A 15,380-nucleotide genomic window follows, 5' to 3' on the forward strand; every position below is an offset into this window, starting at 1 on the left:
TTTTCTGAGCAATGCAGACAGGCTGCTGGGGCAGGTCATGGGGTTTTGTCAATGATATATAGGAATTTTGCTAGCAGGGAAAAGGAGGTGATTGTCCCTCTGTATAAGGCAATGGTCAGGCCACGCCTTGAGTACTGCGTACAGGTCTGGAGGCCTCATTTTAGGAAGGATGTAGATTTGCTTGAGCGTGTACAGAGAAGAGCAACACGATTGGTGAGGGGAATGAAGGGATTCTCTTACCAAGAGAGGCTTAAGTTCTGCAAATTGCAGTGGCTGGAGACTAGGCACCTGCGCGGTGATCTGATTGAGGTCTATAAGGCCTTGAATGGGTTGAGCACGCTGAATTCTGATGGGATCCTTCCACTTGTTCAGATTACGAACCTACGGGGACATAAGTTCAAATTAAGAAAGGACAGATGTAGAATAGATGTGCGGAAATTTGCCTTTAGCCAGCGGGTGGTTAATTGCTGGAACAAACTTCCATCTGTCGTTGTGGAAGTTGATAGGTTAAATAAATTTAAGGAGGAACTGGACAGGCATTTGGAGGGAATGGCGTGATGATTTTTTTTTTTTTTTTTTTGGCTGATGCTGCATAAGCTCCTACACTTGCTTTCTTGCATCATGTGCCACTACTACTACTACTACTACTACTTCACACACTTGAAATTGCGAAAAGTGAAATCATAATTTAAAAAAATAAATAAATAAAGCTACTTTTTTTCATGCGATAATATATATACTATGTCTATTTATGTATTACTTGATTCAATTTCATCAACTTCTAGGCCTGAATTCCAGAAAAGTAGAATTTTTTAATGCTCAGTTTGAACAATTGAGTCCAATTGATTTTCAAAGCTATTTTTCTTAATACTGTTTATTAAAATCAGTATATAGTTGCTTGAAGGCACAGATAAGAAATGGCTGCCTGTACAGAAAGATTTCAAAGCAGTTCATACATAATTGAGCACATTTTTTGAAGCAGAAGTGGCTCCTCACTGGGCATGTTGTTGTAACCATTGGATCTTCACTGTTATATTGATGAGTGAAGTTGTAATAACCTTTATTTAGCATTAGTGATGGATATAATGGAATGATTAATAATTGATTATTTCAGTAATTGTAATAATTGATATTATGAAATCCAAAACAGCAAAAGTTAAAAAAAAATAATAATAAATAAATAAATGACAGTGGAAGGATTTGAACTGTAGCTATCAAAACTAGAGCTAATGTCCTGCATTGTCTTCTGCAATCTCTCTCTCTCTCTCTCTCTCTCACACACACACACACACACACACACACACACACACACACACACACACACACACACACACACACACACACACACACACACACACACACTTTCAATTATTGAGTGTCCATAACTGATTGTGCTTGTCACTATCAAATATATCAGAATAACATTTTTAAATTACAATGTTGCATTTTATCATTTTCCTTAACCTTTCGACATGTGAGGCTATTTACCATGTAAAATAATATAATACCGCTTGCAAAACAGCAACAGAATATGCTTTCTAATAAAATGCATTGGGAAAGCAAAATTGAGAGTAGGGTGTGTTATAGGCCTAATGACTCTGATGAGTATAATAAACAGCTGTATAGAGAAATAGAGTGGGCCAGTAAATCAGTGTCTTATAATGGGAAATTTTAATTTCCAGATATTGACTGGAATTTGTGGGTCAGTCACGCACACACCAGCAAGGCTTTTAGGGATTTATTGGATGATTGTTTTCTGCAGCAGCATGTTCAGGAGGCAACTAGGAGTACTACTCTTGATCTGATTATCAGTAGTGATTCTTCATGCATTGAGAATCTACAGATAAAGGAACCACTAAGTGGCGGTCATCACAGTGTGCTGAATTGGGATTTACTCAAAGAGGTAACTATCATCAGGGGTAAAGGGAAGGGTTTTTGCTTTCGTAAAGGTGACTATGGTGGTCTGAGACAGTATTTAAATTATATACAGTGGGACCAACTGATGATGTTACCAACATCAAATTCAAAATGAGAAGCATTCAAAGAATTAATCTTGGAAGCTGCTACTAGGCATTTCATATCAACTAAGAAATATTGTTCAAGGTTTAGGCCTAAATGGATGTCAGATGAACTAATGAGACATGTGGCAGAAAAGAAAAATGCATGGCATACATATAAATTAACAGGTGACAAGGAAGCTTATGATATATATAAGCTGGTCTGTAGCCGTCACAAAGGAAGATAAGCAGGCAAAGACAGATTATGAGAAATCTTTGGCAAAGGATGCAAAGAAAAACAGCAAATAGTTCTTTACTTATGTAAACTTTAGGAGGAAGGGGATGAATCAGATTGGTCCACTTGATATCGATGGTTCAACTGTTAATGATTCTGCTCAGGTAGCTAACAAACTAAATGAGTATTTTGCATCTACATTCACACATGAGGAGTTATTCAGGGAGGGGAATGCCAGAGGTGAATTAAACTCTAGCAGTGAGCTAGATGATTTTGTAATAACTGAGAGAAAAGTGGAGGAGAAATTGTTGATGATAAACATAAGAAAGGCACCTGGGATGGATGGGATCTATTCAGTTATATTAAAGGAGGCAGCAAAGGAGTTAAGCAAACCCTTAGCCGTAATTATGAGAGCTTCCTTTGACTCAGGGGAGGTACCCATGGACTGGAGATGTGCAAATGTGACCCCAATTCACAAAGGAGGATCAAATGGCAACAAGTAATTACAGACCTGTTAGTTTAACTTCTGTTCTGGGGAAATTAATGGAGGCAATGGTTAAAAAGCACTGCAGGATCATCTAGACAAGGCTTCAGTTATAGCTGGGACACAGCATGGGTTTGTTAAGAGGAAGTCTTGTCTGACCAACTTGATTGGATAGTATAATGTTGTTACAAAGGAACTGGATGCAAAGAATAATTTTGATATCATATATTTGGATCTTAGAAAGGCTTTTGATACTATTGCACATGGAAGGCTGCTGCACAAATTGGGGTAATGTTGCATTGGAGCCAAATTACTGCTATGGATAAAGGGATGGTTGAGTGGGAGAAGACAGAGAGTGGTAATCAATGGACACTGCTCTTCGTGGATTAATGTTATTAGCGGAGTTTCCCAGGGGTCAGTGTTGGGTCCATTGTTGTTTTCTCTATTTATTAATGATATGATGATTGTATATTAGGTTTAATGTCCAATTTTGCAGACGATACGAAGGTTGGCAGGATTGTTAATGACACTAATGACAGTACATTGCTGCAACAGGAAAGTTTAACATTTACAAATGTAAAGTACTGCATATGGGAAGCAGTAACCCCAGAGTAACATATGAGCTGGGTTGTACTACACTGACAATGGTAGCAAATGAAAAGGACCTGGGGGTAATTGTGCATAGAGATATGAAGTTTTCTGAGCAGTGCAGACAGTCTGCAAGAGTAGCTCATGGTGTCTTGTCAGTGATATACAGGAATTTTTCTAGCAGGGATGGGGTGATTATCTCCTTGTATAAGACAATGGTCAGGTGACAACTTACAGGCCTGGAGGCCCCATTTTAAGAACAATGTAGAACTGCTGGAACGAGTACAGAGAAGGGCATCAAGATTAGTGAATGGGACAAAGGTTTACTTTTACGAAGAAAGGCTTAAGTTTTGCAAATTACAGTGTCTGGAGACTATGCACCTGCGAGGTGATCTGATTGAGGTGTATAAAGCCTTGAATGGTTTGAGCGTACTCATAGTTGATGGGATTCTTCCTCTTGCACAGAATAATTGCCTGAGAGGGCATAAATTCAATTTGAGGAAAGACAGTTGTAGGATAGCCAGCGGGTGGTTGATTGCTAGAACAAACTTCCATCTGTCGTTGTGGAAGTTGATAGCTTAAATAAATTCAAGGCAGAACTAGACAAACATTTGAATATTTTTAAAAATTGTTCAAATTGAAATCCTTGGTTAGACTTTTCTCACAACTGATTATGGGTAACAATACTACTCCCTCTAGTAGTATTGTTACCCATAATCAGGGAGTATTATTGTTACCCATAATCAGTTGTGTAGATACAATAGAAATTAAATAAAAATTTGCCTTTTTGTTCCATATTTAGGAAGCCTGAAGACTGGACCTTATCTTGGGGTGGAAGTGGTATTATTTATGGCTGGGGACATAATCATAAAGGTCAACTGGGAGGGGTAGAAGGTGCAAAAGTTAAACTTCCAACTCCTTGTGAAGCTGTAACTTCTTTCAGACCAGTACAAATTGTTGGGGGAGAACAAACTTTATTTGCTGTTACTGCCGATGGAAAGGTAATGTTGCTTCATTTGACATCACATTGCTTTTTATAGTTTTTAAAGTTAAGTGTTAATGAAAATAACTTAATTCAATACAAATTTTATTTACGATATATCTCCTATATGAAATTTTAATTGATTGAAATCAGAGTGTTATAATACTTCAAAAAAATAAATGCTATTTGCTTTTTAGATAACTGTGATAAAAAAAAAAGTGTTAGTAACATTACTTCATTTAGTTTGTATATAGAGCAGGATTACAATCATGAATTTATTCTATATGAAGGTTCAGTGTAGCAGCCCTTGTGAATACAGTAGGCCCACATTATAATACAGTTCGCTTTATGCTGATTCTCTATAATACCATTGTTCTTATATTATTACCTGTATCTCACTATAGCGCTGTTTTACCAGTGTACAGACTGAATATTTGAATTATATTCTTTTACAGATTGAATTTTTTGGCATGTTTAACATAAACATTTCATCTGATGTAGTTGATAGCATGCAAATGAATGGCAAAACAGCATTAAAATATTTTCCATTCCGACTTGAGAAATTTTCCCATGCTTAGTGAAATTTTCTCTCATGGTAATTTAATTGCAGTACAGTGACTTGTTACGTAGTTCCTAGATCAACATTTGAAAAAATTATCAAGTTAAGAAATGTACAGTATTTCTTGTAATATTTGCATTATATGCATTTATCCAAAGCCTAGTCATCAATCATTACAGTGCTAAACATCATCTGTAACAGACAGTTAATTCGAACATTGTATCAAAATTAATGCAATGCAGTTAAATTTTCAAAGATTTAATAATTGCGGATAAGAATAAAAAAGTAACAACTTCTGGACACGATACGAAGACTACAAAGGAAGAAAAAGACCAGGGTTGAAAATTAAATTAGTCGTTTTGAAGTGAATTGATTCCATTCAACGACAAAAGGATGTATGCACAATAATTTAGGACTGGCATATTCAACTGTAAGAACAATTATAAAAAATACAAATTAATTTTAGCAGCAGGAAAGACAGCTCTCCTCCATTATTGATTAGGAAATATCCTATGGCACAGACCGCAACTCACAAATATGTATGTTACCTTATGGGAATATGGTTCTCTGCTGAGCACTTTGTTTATCCTTCTTGATTAGACCGGGGTTCGAGCCCGTCACCACCAAATACGGAGGATGCGGAAAGGTCAGGGAATGACCACCGCATATCCCGGAGCAATATGGCCTTAGTTGCTAATGCTCCTAAAAACCAAATAACAACAACAACTTTGTTTATCCGGAATGAATTATCAGTGTTAAGCAGGGGTTACCTCTACCTGAAGTGTTTTAAACAAAAGAGGAGCTTATTAGTTTACTGATTAAAACATGTTAATCAATAAACTAACACACGTTTGTACATGCGCGCGCACACACACACACACACACACACACACACACACACACACACACACACACACACACACACATTTACTGTTTAAAAAAAAAAAGGAAGTGTCACATACCCAGTTTTCTCAGAATGTCATTTTTTAATATCCCTAATTTGTGCTGTGAAGATGCTTGCATGCACCTTTATACTTTACAGTAAAAATTATAGTTATTATATTTGTATGACCCAAAAAACACACATTTATAGTATTCTATAAATGTAGTCTGACTAGTTTTTGACAGAATACCAGTTGGTATAATGGAATGAATACATATGCTATATGACAAAAAAATTTGACCATGGGTTGTTGCAAAAAAAAAAAAGGGGCTTTTAATTCATGGACCTATTACATAGCGAGGCCACTTTTTGCCTGCATGGAAGCCTCATTTGGGCCAAAAGTGGCAAGCATCTACCAACTTCTGGCAGGTGCTGGGGAGAATTCACCTCTGTTCCTCTTGCAAAGCAGCTGCCAGAGCCAGTTTAGAAAAAAAAACATTTTTGGCTGCAGCCTAATTTATTACTTCAGTTTGTTACATAAATATTTAATGGGTTTGAGCTCTCCAAGCTGACAATTTCTACTTTTCAACATCATTGCTCACAAACCAGTCCTGTATGACCTTCACTGTATGATACAGAGTATTGTCATGCTGATACTGACAGCCTGTTTCTGTAGTACTGCCACAGTGTAGGTAACGCAGTTGTCCAGAACATCCACTTAATTCATAAACTTTGTTTCAGAACTACCACCAACAGACAAAATCCAAACCAGTTGAAACATCCCCATGATATTAGACTGCCTCCCCCAAAATTCATGGTCAAGGTAGTACACTCTGACAGAAAGCACTCTCTGGACAGTTTTCACATTCAAGCATATCCATTGGAATTAAATATCGTGCAGCAAGATTTGTCACTCTGTAGAACCTTCAGAATGACACCACTCAAAATGCAGTTTTGCATTGGTGACTCTGATTTGGTCTTTTTGGTATTAGTAGTGCCAAATGATGCAGAAAGCAAGCTTATACAGCATCAGCCCAAAAAAAAAAAAAACAACAAAAAAAAAAAACTTCCCATTTCACCTATCCATCCCTACATTAATTTGTTTAATTCTTCCTTGAATTTATTCAGGCTATCCACTTCAACAACCTACTGGCTTAAGGCAAACTTCTACACATCCATTCTGCAACTATCCTTTCTCAATTTGAGTCTATGTCCCCTTATGTGTAGGCTCAGTAAGAGGAAGAATACCATCAACATTGAGCTTTCTCATTCCAAACACTGCAATCAGATCACCTCACAGGTGCATAGTCTCCAAATGATGCAATTTGCAGAACTGAAGCCTTTCTTGGTAAGAGCACCCTTTGTTCCCCTCATCAATCTCATTGCCGTTCTCTGTACCCATTCCAGTAGCTTTACATCTTTCCTAAAATGAGTCTTCCAGACCTGTATGCAGTATTCAAGATTTGGCCTGACTATTGCCTTATCTTCTTCTTCTTCTGGCGTTATAGCCCAGAGTGGGTCTTAGCCTTCTTGATAATGTTCCACCATTATGCCCTTCCAGAAGTCCAACTTCTTATTCTCATGATCTTTAAGTCCTCTTCTATGCCATCCATCCATCTTTTCTGTGGTCTTTGTCTCGCCTTCCTCCCAGTAGGTTTCCATTTCATTATACTCTTTGTTCTGCTGTCATCCATTCTCATAACATGTCCCAACCAGGCAAGTCTCTGACTCTTCACAAATCTGATAATGTCTGCACCCTGAATATGATTGGTCAAGTTCATGGTTCATCCTGATCCTCCAGGATCCATCAAATCAACGTCTTGTGCGGAAAAAACTTTTCATAAAATTCTACACTTGAACACTTTCAGCGACTGCTCACCTTTACTCTACTTATTAATGTCCAAGCTTCACAACTGTATGTCATGTACTGTCTTATACAATGGAATGATCACTTCCTTATATGTAAGTGCCCCACCATTGATCCCAAGCCTATGAATCTCTCATTTGGTGGTTGAGTAATATTCTTGTACAAACCTCTTTATGATTTGTTGAACATGTACCATTAGTTTATGAAGACAGCCAGACCTCAATTTCCCCCCCCCCCTCTCTTTTTTATCATTTATGGTCTTTCATTTTGTACCTTGAATTATTGTGGATTTTGGAATTCTCAGGTGAGTCACAATGATAACACAGGAAAGTTACTTATGTGGTATCCAACTATTACATCGAAACACTGAAAGTCTATAAGTTCTATCCAAACTTAGTGGCCCCTAACTATTGCTGCTGAACAGGCAAACCCATGAGATTTACACATTATGTCTAAGCTAATATGCATACCCAGTATTTATGGAGATGATGTCTGAATTTTTGATCATGTGGTATCGATTGTTAATGCAAAAAAACAAAAGGGGCTTTCTTTTTTTACTATTACCATTATTTAAGAATAATTTTTCATATATTGCTGTTTGTATAAATAAATGTTGGGAGTTGGCTATCTTAGTTATCAAAATGCCCATTATACGCAACAGTGAAAAGTATTAATATATAAAACCTTTTTTTCAAGGTGAATTGTACTTTTGATTGAAACTCTCATGAAAAAATTTACTTTCAACCCCACTTAAAATAACATCAGTTCTCAAATGTGCATTATTTTGATAAATTAAATAGGCAATTGCTAACAAATATTTGCAATGAAAAAGACAAAAGCCTTTCTCCAGGCATTAATTTCTCAAATTGTTGCATAGCTGCTATGATCTAAGCAGCACTTCCAAAGAGAAGTACTGTGCAAAAAAGAGAAGCAACACTGTTCATAATGTGGTGCTACCCCCCCCCCCCCATGGCCATTTCAGTATTTTTGAACATCATCAGTGGGAAGCTAAGTACACATGACAGCACCTGACAACTCAGTGATAATTTAACTTTTAGAGAATAACGTATCAACTGAGGGTGCTCTAGTCGCAGAAGAGAAGACTCGGTGGATTTTTGGCTGCTGTAAAAGGATAAGTATTTTTAATTTTTACCGTATTCTTTGTTAATGAACATACTACATTATGTTTTACACAGATATTAAATAGGTCTAGTAGCATTCATTAGCTTCTTATTTTGAATTTAACTAGCAATTGTTGGAAGTTATGACTCCCAGTTGGTGCCAGTATAGTTGAACTAGCCCATATTGTAGTCGATAAGAAATAGCGTAACGTATATATATCTCGAACAGATAGTATAAGTATAAAGTAAAAACTAGATAAAGTAATACAAAGCACTCAATTAGGAATCTGTTTGCTTATTATAGTATTATCAGTTAATCAAAAATATTAACCAACTGCTAATATTTTTAATAGTTGGTAAACTGTTAAAAATCAACTGTGTGGTACTACACTTAAGGTGGTAGAAAATTAAAAAGACCTGGGAGTAATTGTGCAGTCAGATATGAAGTTTTAGCCGACCGGGCTAGCCGAGTGGGTAAAGTACCTGCCCGGCAACCCAAAGGTCGCGAGTTCGATTCCCGCCTCAGGCTTGGATCAAAGTACTGCAAAAACCTTGGGAGGTGCAATATGGCCACAGAAGCCGATGCGCCAACAACTACCAAATCAAAAAAAAAAAAAAAAAAAAAATATGAAGTTTTCTGAGCAATGCAGACAGGCTGCCAGGGCAGGTCATGGGGTTTTGTCAATGATATATAGGAATTTTGCTAGCAGGGAAAAGGAGGTGATTGTCCCTTTGTATAAGGCAATGGTCAGGCCATGCCTTGAGTACTGCATACAGGTCTGGAGGCCTCATTTTAGGAAGGATGTAGATTTGCTTGAGCATGTACAGAGAAGGGCAACACGATTGGTGAGGGGAATGAAGGGATCCTCTTACCAAGAGAGGCTTAAGTTCTGCAAATTGCAATGGCTGGAGACTAGGCACCTACGCGGTGATCTGATTGAGGTGTATAAGGCCTTGAATGGGTTGCACACGCTAAATTCTGAAGGGTTCTTCCACTTGTTCAGATTACGAACCTAAGGGGCCATAAATTCAAATTAAGGAAAGACATGTAGAATAGATGTGCGGAAATTTGCCTTTAGCCAGCGGGTGGTTAATTGCTGGAACAAACTTCCATCTATCGTTGTGGAAGTTGATAGGTTAAATAAATTTAAGGAGGAACTGGACAAACATTTAGAGGAATAGTTGTGGGAATTTTTTTTTTTTTTTTTGGCTGATGCTGCATAAGCTCATTCACTTGTTTTCTTGCATCACATGCCACTACTATTAGTAGTAGTGGCATGTGATGCAACTGTAATAGTACTATATGCCACTACTACTATTAGTAGTAGTGGCATGTAGTACTATTAATAGTAGTACAGGTGACCCCCACTTAATGCTGATAATTCGTTCCGGAAAAACAGAGCGCTAAGTGAATCGGCGCTAAGCGAGCTCCGCATTCCCATAAGGTAACATATGTATTTGTAAGTTGCAGTCGGTGCCATAGGATATTTCCTAATCAATAATAAACGGTTGTGAAAAGATGCACAAATGTCAGTCAAAATATTTAATATTCAAATATTTGTACATATAAAATATTCTGCATTACATACGTATACAATTATGTGGTTAACTACTTACGTATCAAAATTAAACTTAAAATCACGAATTTAATTGATCTAAATTGATTTAATTTAATTGATGAATTTAATCATGAAAAATGTGTCGATTTTGGGTTTAACTTTAGCTCTCTTCTAAATAGTCTAAAAGGGGCATTCATTTTAAATCCCCCACAGCGTTACCACCCAACAATAAAGTCACCTGATCCTTCGCTGCTTTGAAACCTGGCATGTTTTTTCTTCTTTCAATATGAAATTTCTTTTAGGCATTCGTTTCCACAAAAGTCCTGCTTCATCTATGTTATAAACTTGCTGAGAAGTATAACACATAATACCCCTCTTCAATAATTTTAAGTTCTTTTTTGAAAGTTTCGGCTCCTTGATCTGCACTTGCGGCTTCTTCCTAGATTTTAAATCTATTCAACCAGCCCTTACCACTTTTAAATGGTTCCACATTTTTTTTTTTTTTTTTTAGGTGAGTTTTCTTCAGATCATCATATTGGCTAATCTCTCTCTCTCTCTCTTTTTTTTTTTTTTTATAATATTTAACTTAACAAGTATAAAGTTATAGAATTCTTATAGTACCGTGATAATAGACTAAATATAAAAATAGCGAAATGCTTAAAGTGCGGTACTCACCTTGAATATAATCTGCAATAGTTTTATGAAAAGACTGATGGCTAAATATAAGGTGGAATGGTTAAGTTAATGCATTAAGGTGGGATGAGATTTAATTTAACAGAATTTTAAAATAAGCGCAAGGAAGCGGAAGTGCACTACTCCGTCCTTGTTGTCATAAAGTAGAAAATAGTTAATCTGGAACATAAAAGAATTGATATTGCCAATAGTCGTGATGACAGACTTTCATTAAGTTATAACGTCTTCAGTTGGCAGTGTTAAATGAGAAGTAACGCATGCTGTATTTTAAGGAATTTTCTATACTCTCGTGATGCTCTTTGGGACACGTGGGAATCTCAGATGTGAGAGATTCCAAGCCGAGGAAAGGTAAAAGGGAAGTTTTGTGTTTAGGATGTTGAGATTAGTATTGTGCCGAAACCATTCGATAATGAGGGCTTCATATTGAAGAATTTTGTTGCTGGTTTTAAGTCTTATAATGGTGATAGCGGAGTCAATTAAAGGAGTGTGATTGTGGGTTTGGGCATGAATTGTGAGTTCTGTACTAGCTTGTCCCGATCTAAGGCTATTATAGTGGTAGTACGCGTGAGTGTTGGAAGTTTTGGTAGAACCAAACTTGGTAGTAGTACTACCAATATAACAGGCATCACAGTTTGGTTGACATTTAATCAAGTAAATTATATTGTTCAAATCGTTGGTTGGGTATTTATGTGTATCTTTGTAAGTGTTGAATAAGGATCCGAGTTTATTATAAGCTGAAAAAATAAGGGAGATATCAGTACCTGTAAACACACGGCGGAATTGTCTGGCAAGTTCATTATGGTATGGGAGGATGATGCATATATTTGCGTTGGTGGTGGGTTTTGGTGGATTGTTAATTTTACTTTTGGCAGTGGAAATAGTGTGTTGAATGAGTTGGGTTGGGTAGTTCCCAGCTGTATTTTTTTCTGTGAGGTATTGAAGTTCATTGGTTTTTTTGTGAAGTGCTATATTTGAGGGCTATATATATTTGGTTGAATAAAGCCGCTTTTTTGTGCAGAGGGGGTGGTGCGAAGCAAAATGTAGGTATTTGCCTGTATGTGTATTTTTTCTGAAAATCTTTGTGCCTAGTTTGGTACCTGTTTTGTAAACAGTGAGGTTGAGAAAATTAATTTGGTTGTTGGTTTCACTTTCAAGAGTGAGTTTTAACCTATCATGTATTGAATTAAATTTTAAAAAGAGATTGTCTATAGTGGACCTATTGCCTATTATGAGTATGTCATCAGCGTAACGGGTGTATAATTTTATTTCTGAGGGGAAGGGTTGTAGGATTTGGTTCTCTATTGTGGCTAGGTAAATTTCTGACAGGGGGGCAGAGATACCTAAACCCATGGGTAAACCGAATATTTGTTGGAAAATTTTATTATTGAATCTGAAATATCGTGCATCTAGTAAAAGTGAAGTGAGTTCAAGGATGTTATTAATAGAAAGAGAGGTATGTTTAGTCAAAGTGTTATCTGTTGTTAAGAATTTCTGTAAAGCCTGTAAAGTGTATGGGATATGCACGTAAAGTGTATGGGATATGCACGTAAAGTGTATGGGATATGCACAAATGATGCTAGGATATCTCCATCAGAAATTGTAGTATTGCTTATTTTCTGAAAGGCCTGATTGGTGTTGCTGATTTTGAATTCTGAGGATCTGGTAAGAGGGGATATAATTTTAACTAAGTAGGTGGATAGATTTGCAAAAGCCTGAATTACTGAAAGAGATAATTGGTCTTAATGGGTGGCCAGGTTTGTGTAGTTTAGTGATGCCAAACATGTGAGGAAGGAAGTTGTTGCGGATTCCTATCTGTTGCAGTGTGTATAAATTGATTTCTTTATTTTGTCTGAATTTTCTTAAGATTAAATCTAGTTTATTTTTAAGTTTGGTGATATTATGATCGTTATCAATTTTATGTGTTTTGGTCAGCTAAAATTTGTTGCATTTTCTGAGTGTAAGTATTTTTGTCTATGATGACAATTGTGTCATCATAGACAAAAATCACCTTTATCCGCTTTTTGTATAATAACATCTGAAATTTTGCTTAATTTTTGTATATCTAGAAGTTGTTGCTTTTTAATATTAGATTGGGAGGAAAGTTTGGAGTTTATTATGCTATTGGTTTGGTGTATTATTCGCCATTTGTCGGGATGATGTTCTAGTTTAGATTGGAGTTCTATTATACAGTCCTTGATGGGATAGTGTTGATCTTTTATGGCAAAGTTGAAGCCATATTCTAAACCGGTAAGTTCAGTTGGGGTGAAGGATTTTGAAGAGATGTTGACAGTAGAAATTTTTGGCTGAGATCCTAATGTAAGTGTATGCCATTTCTTGATGTGTTGTTGTTCTACATTATGGATGGCTGCGTTAATGCGAATATCGTTAAAATTGCAGTACTCTGTCCAGGTTTGGGTTGACATTTCCCTTTTAAGATGAAAAATTGATGTATACTGTGTAAAAGGTTATGTTTCTTGTTGAATCTTTTTCTAAGTTCCTCGCATATGATGGCGATGGAGGTACGATGTATGATATGTGGGTATTTTTTGCAGCTGTTTTTTGGAAAAATGCTGGCGAATTTAGGAGTAATATTATGGCAAAGACATTTTTGTAGGAAGGTAATATGTAATTTATTAGTGAAATGTTTTATGAGTGTTTTTGTGAGTTGTGTTTTTTTATCAGACATGTCCAAAGGCATCAAGGGTACAATTGAGAGGCAGTGCAGATAAGGTGTTATTATAACATTAAAATATCTTATGAACTGACAAGTATAAAGTTATAGAATTCTTATAGTACCGTGATAATAGACTAAATATAAAAATAGCGAAATGCTTAAAGTGCGGTACTCACCTTGAATATAATCTGCAATAGTTTTATGAAAAGACTGATGGCTAAATATAAGGTGGAATGGTTAAGTTAATGCATTAAGGTGGGATGAGATTTAATTTAACAGAATTTTAAAATAAGTGCAAGGAAGCAGAAGTGCACTACTCTGTCCCTGGTTGTCATAAAGTAGAAAATAGTTAATCTGGAACATAAAAGAATTGATATTGCCAATGAGCTCGTCTCCGCATAGGACACAGTCATCTTACACATGCTTGTCTGCTGAGGGCAGATGACTGTCCTATGTGCGAGAACTGGGGCACCATTTTAACTATTCATCACATTTTCACCGTGTGTCCACGTTTTAGACACGAACGTGATTTATATTTTACCGCTTTTAGTCGTCTGGCTGAGCCTTATACACTCAGTCAGATTTTATCCGACAATGACCATGTATCTGCTGTTTTTAGCTTTTTAAAATCAATAAATGTTTTTGCTCGTATCTAAAATTTACATTTTATTGTGATTGTTTATTGATTTATCTTTTATACCTTTGTTATTATATATTTTGACATGGTGACCTAACTAATTAGGTCACTGAAAGTTTAAAATTTTTATATATGACCTGGTCTTCGCGTATTATAGCCTTAGTTGCCAATGCACCAATAAAATTTAAACCAACCAACCAACCAACCCTTTATCCATAGCACTAACTTGCCCTTAATCCCACATTGCTCCAGTTTGTACAGAAGTCTTTTATGTGCAACAGTATCAAAAGCCTTCCTCAAATCTAAGTATATGATGTCAAAATTATTTTTTGCATCCAGTTTCTCGGTAACTGCATCATAGTAACCTTTCAGATAAGATAAGTTAGATAAGACCACTCCTTGATAAATCCATGCTGTGATTACAGATGTTAAGCTAGCAGGTCTGTAATTACTCATGACGAATTTTGATCCTCTTTTATGAATTGAGGATATGTTCACACATCTCCAGTCCATAGGGATCTCTCTGATAGTAATCTGAGCAAGCCAAAGAATCCCATCAGAATTCAGCCTGCTCAATCCATTCAAGGCCTTATACACCTCAATTAGATCACATCTCAGGTGCCTAGTCTCCAGCTGCTGCAATTTGCAGAAATTAAGCCTTTCTTGTTAAGAGGACCCCTTCATTCCCCTCACCAATCTTGTTGCCCTTCTCTGTACACAGTACTCAAATTGTGGCCTGACCATTGTCTTATACAAAAGCATAATCACCTCCTTTTCCCTACTAGCAAAATTCCAGTATATCATTGGCAATACCCCTTAACCTGATCTAGCAGCCTGTCTGCATTGCTCAGAAAACTTCCTATCTGACTGCACTATTACTCCCAGATCTTTTTCATTTTCTACTACACGATACGTTTCTCTGGGGTTACTTCTACCGATATGCAGTGTTTGCATTTGTCAATGTTAAACTTAATGTGAATGTAGATGGAAAATACCTATTCAATTTTTCTCTAACCTGAGCAGGGTCATCAGCAGTTTACCCCACAGACATCAAGTGACCTACCCCTTCCTTCAACTGTTAATATAAGCATAGAGGTCTTT

At 36.5% G+C, this 15,380-nt stretch overlaps 1 protein-coding gene across 1 annotated transcript in view; it reads left to right on the top strand.

Moving 5' to 3' along the window:
• Positions 1-15,380, top strand: part of HERC2 (E3 ubiquitin-protein ligase HERC2) — a 971,627-nt gene that overhangs the window by 774,629 nt on the left and 181,618 nt on the right. Inside the window, exon 68 of the mRNA XM_090372402.1 lies at positions 4,107-4,305. Within this exon, the coding sequence (XP_090228528.1) occupies positions 4,107-4,305 (199 nt within the window). The remainder of the gene's footprint in view (positions 1-4,106; positions 4,306-15,380) is intronic.

Source organism: Mastigoproctus giganteus, chromosome 1, assembly GCF_048544385.1.
Source record: "Mastigoproctus giganteus isolate SK-2022 chromosome 1, ASM4854438v1, whole genome shotgun sequence".
In the NCBI taxonomy this organism is placed as follows: domain Eukaryota; kingdom Metazoa; phylum Arthropoda; class Arachnida; order Uropygi; family Thelyphonidae; genus Mastigoproctus; species Mastigoproctus giganteus.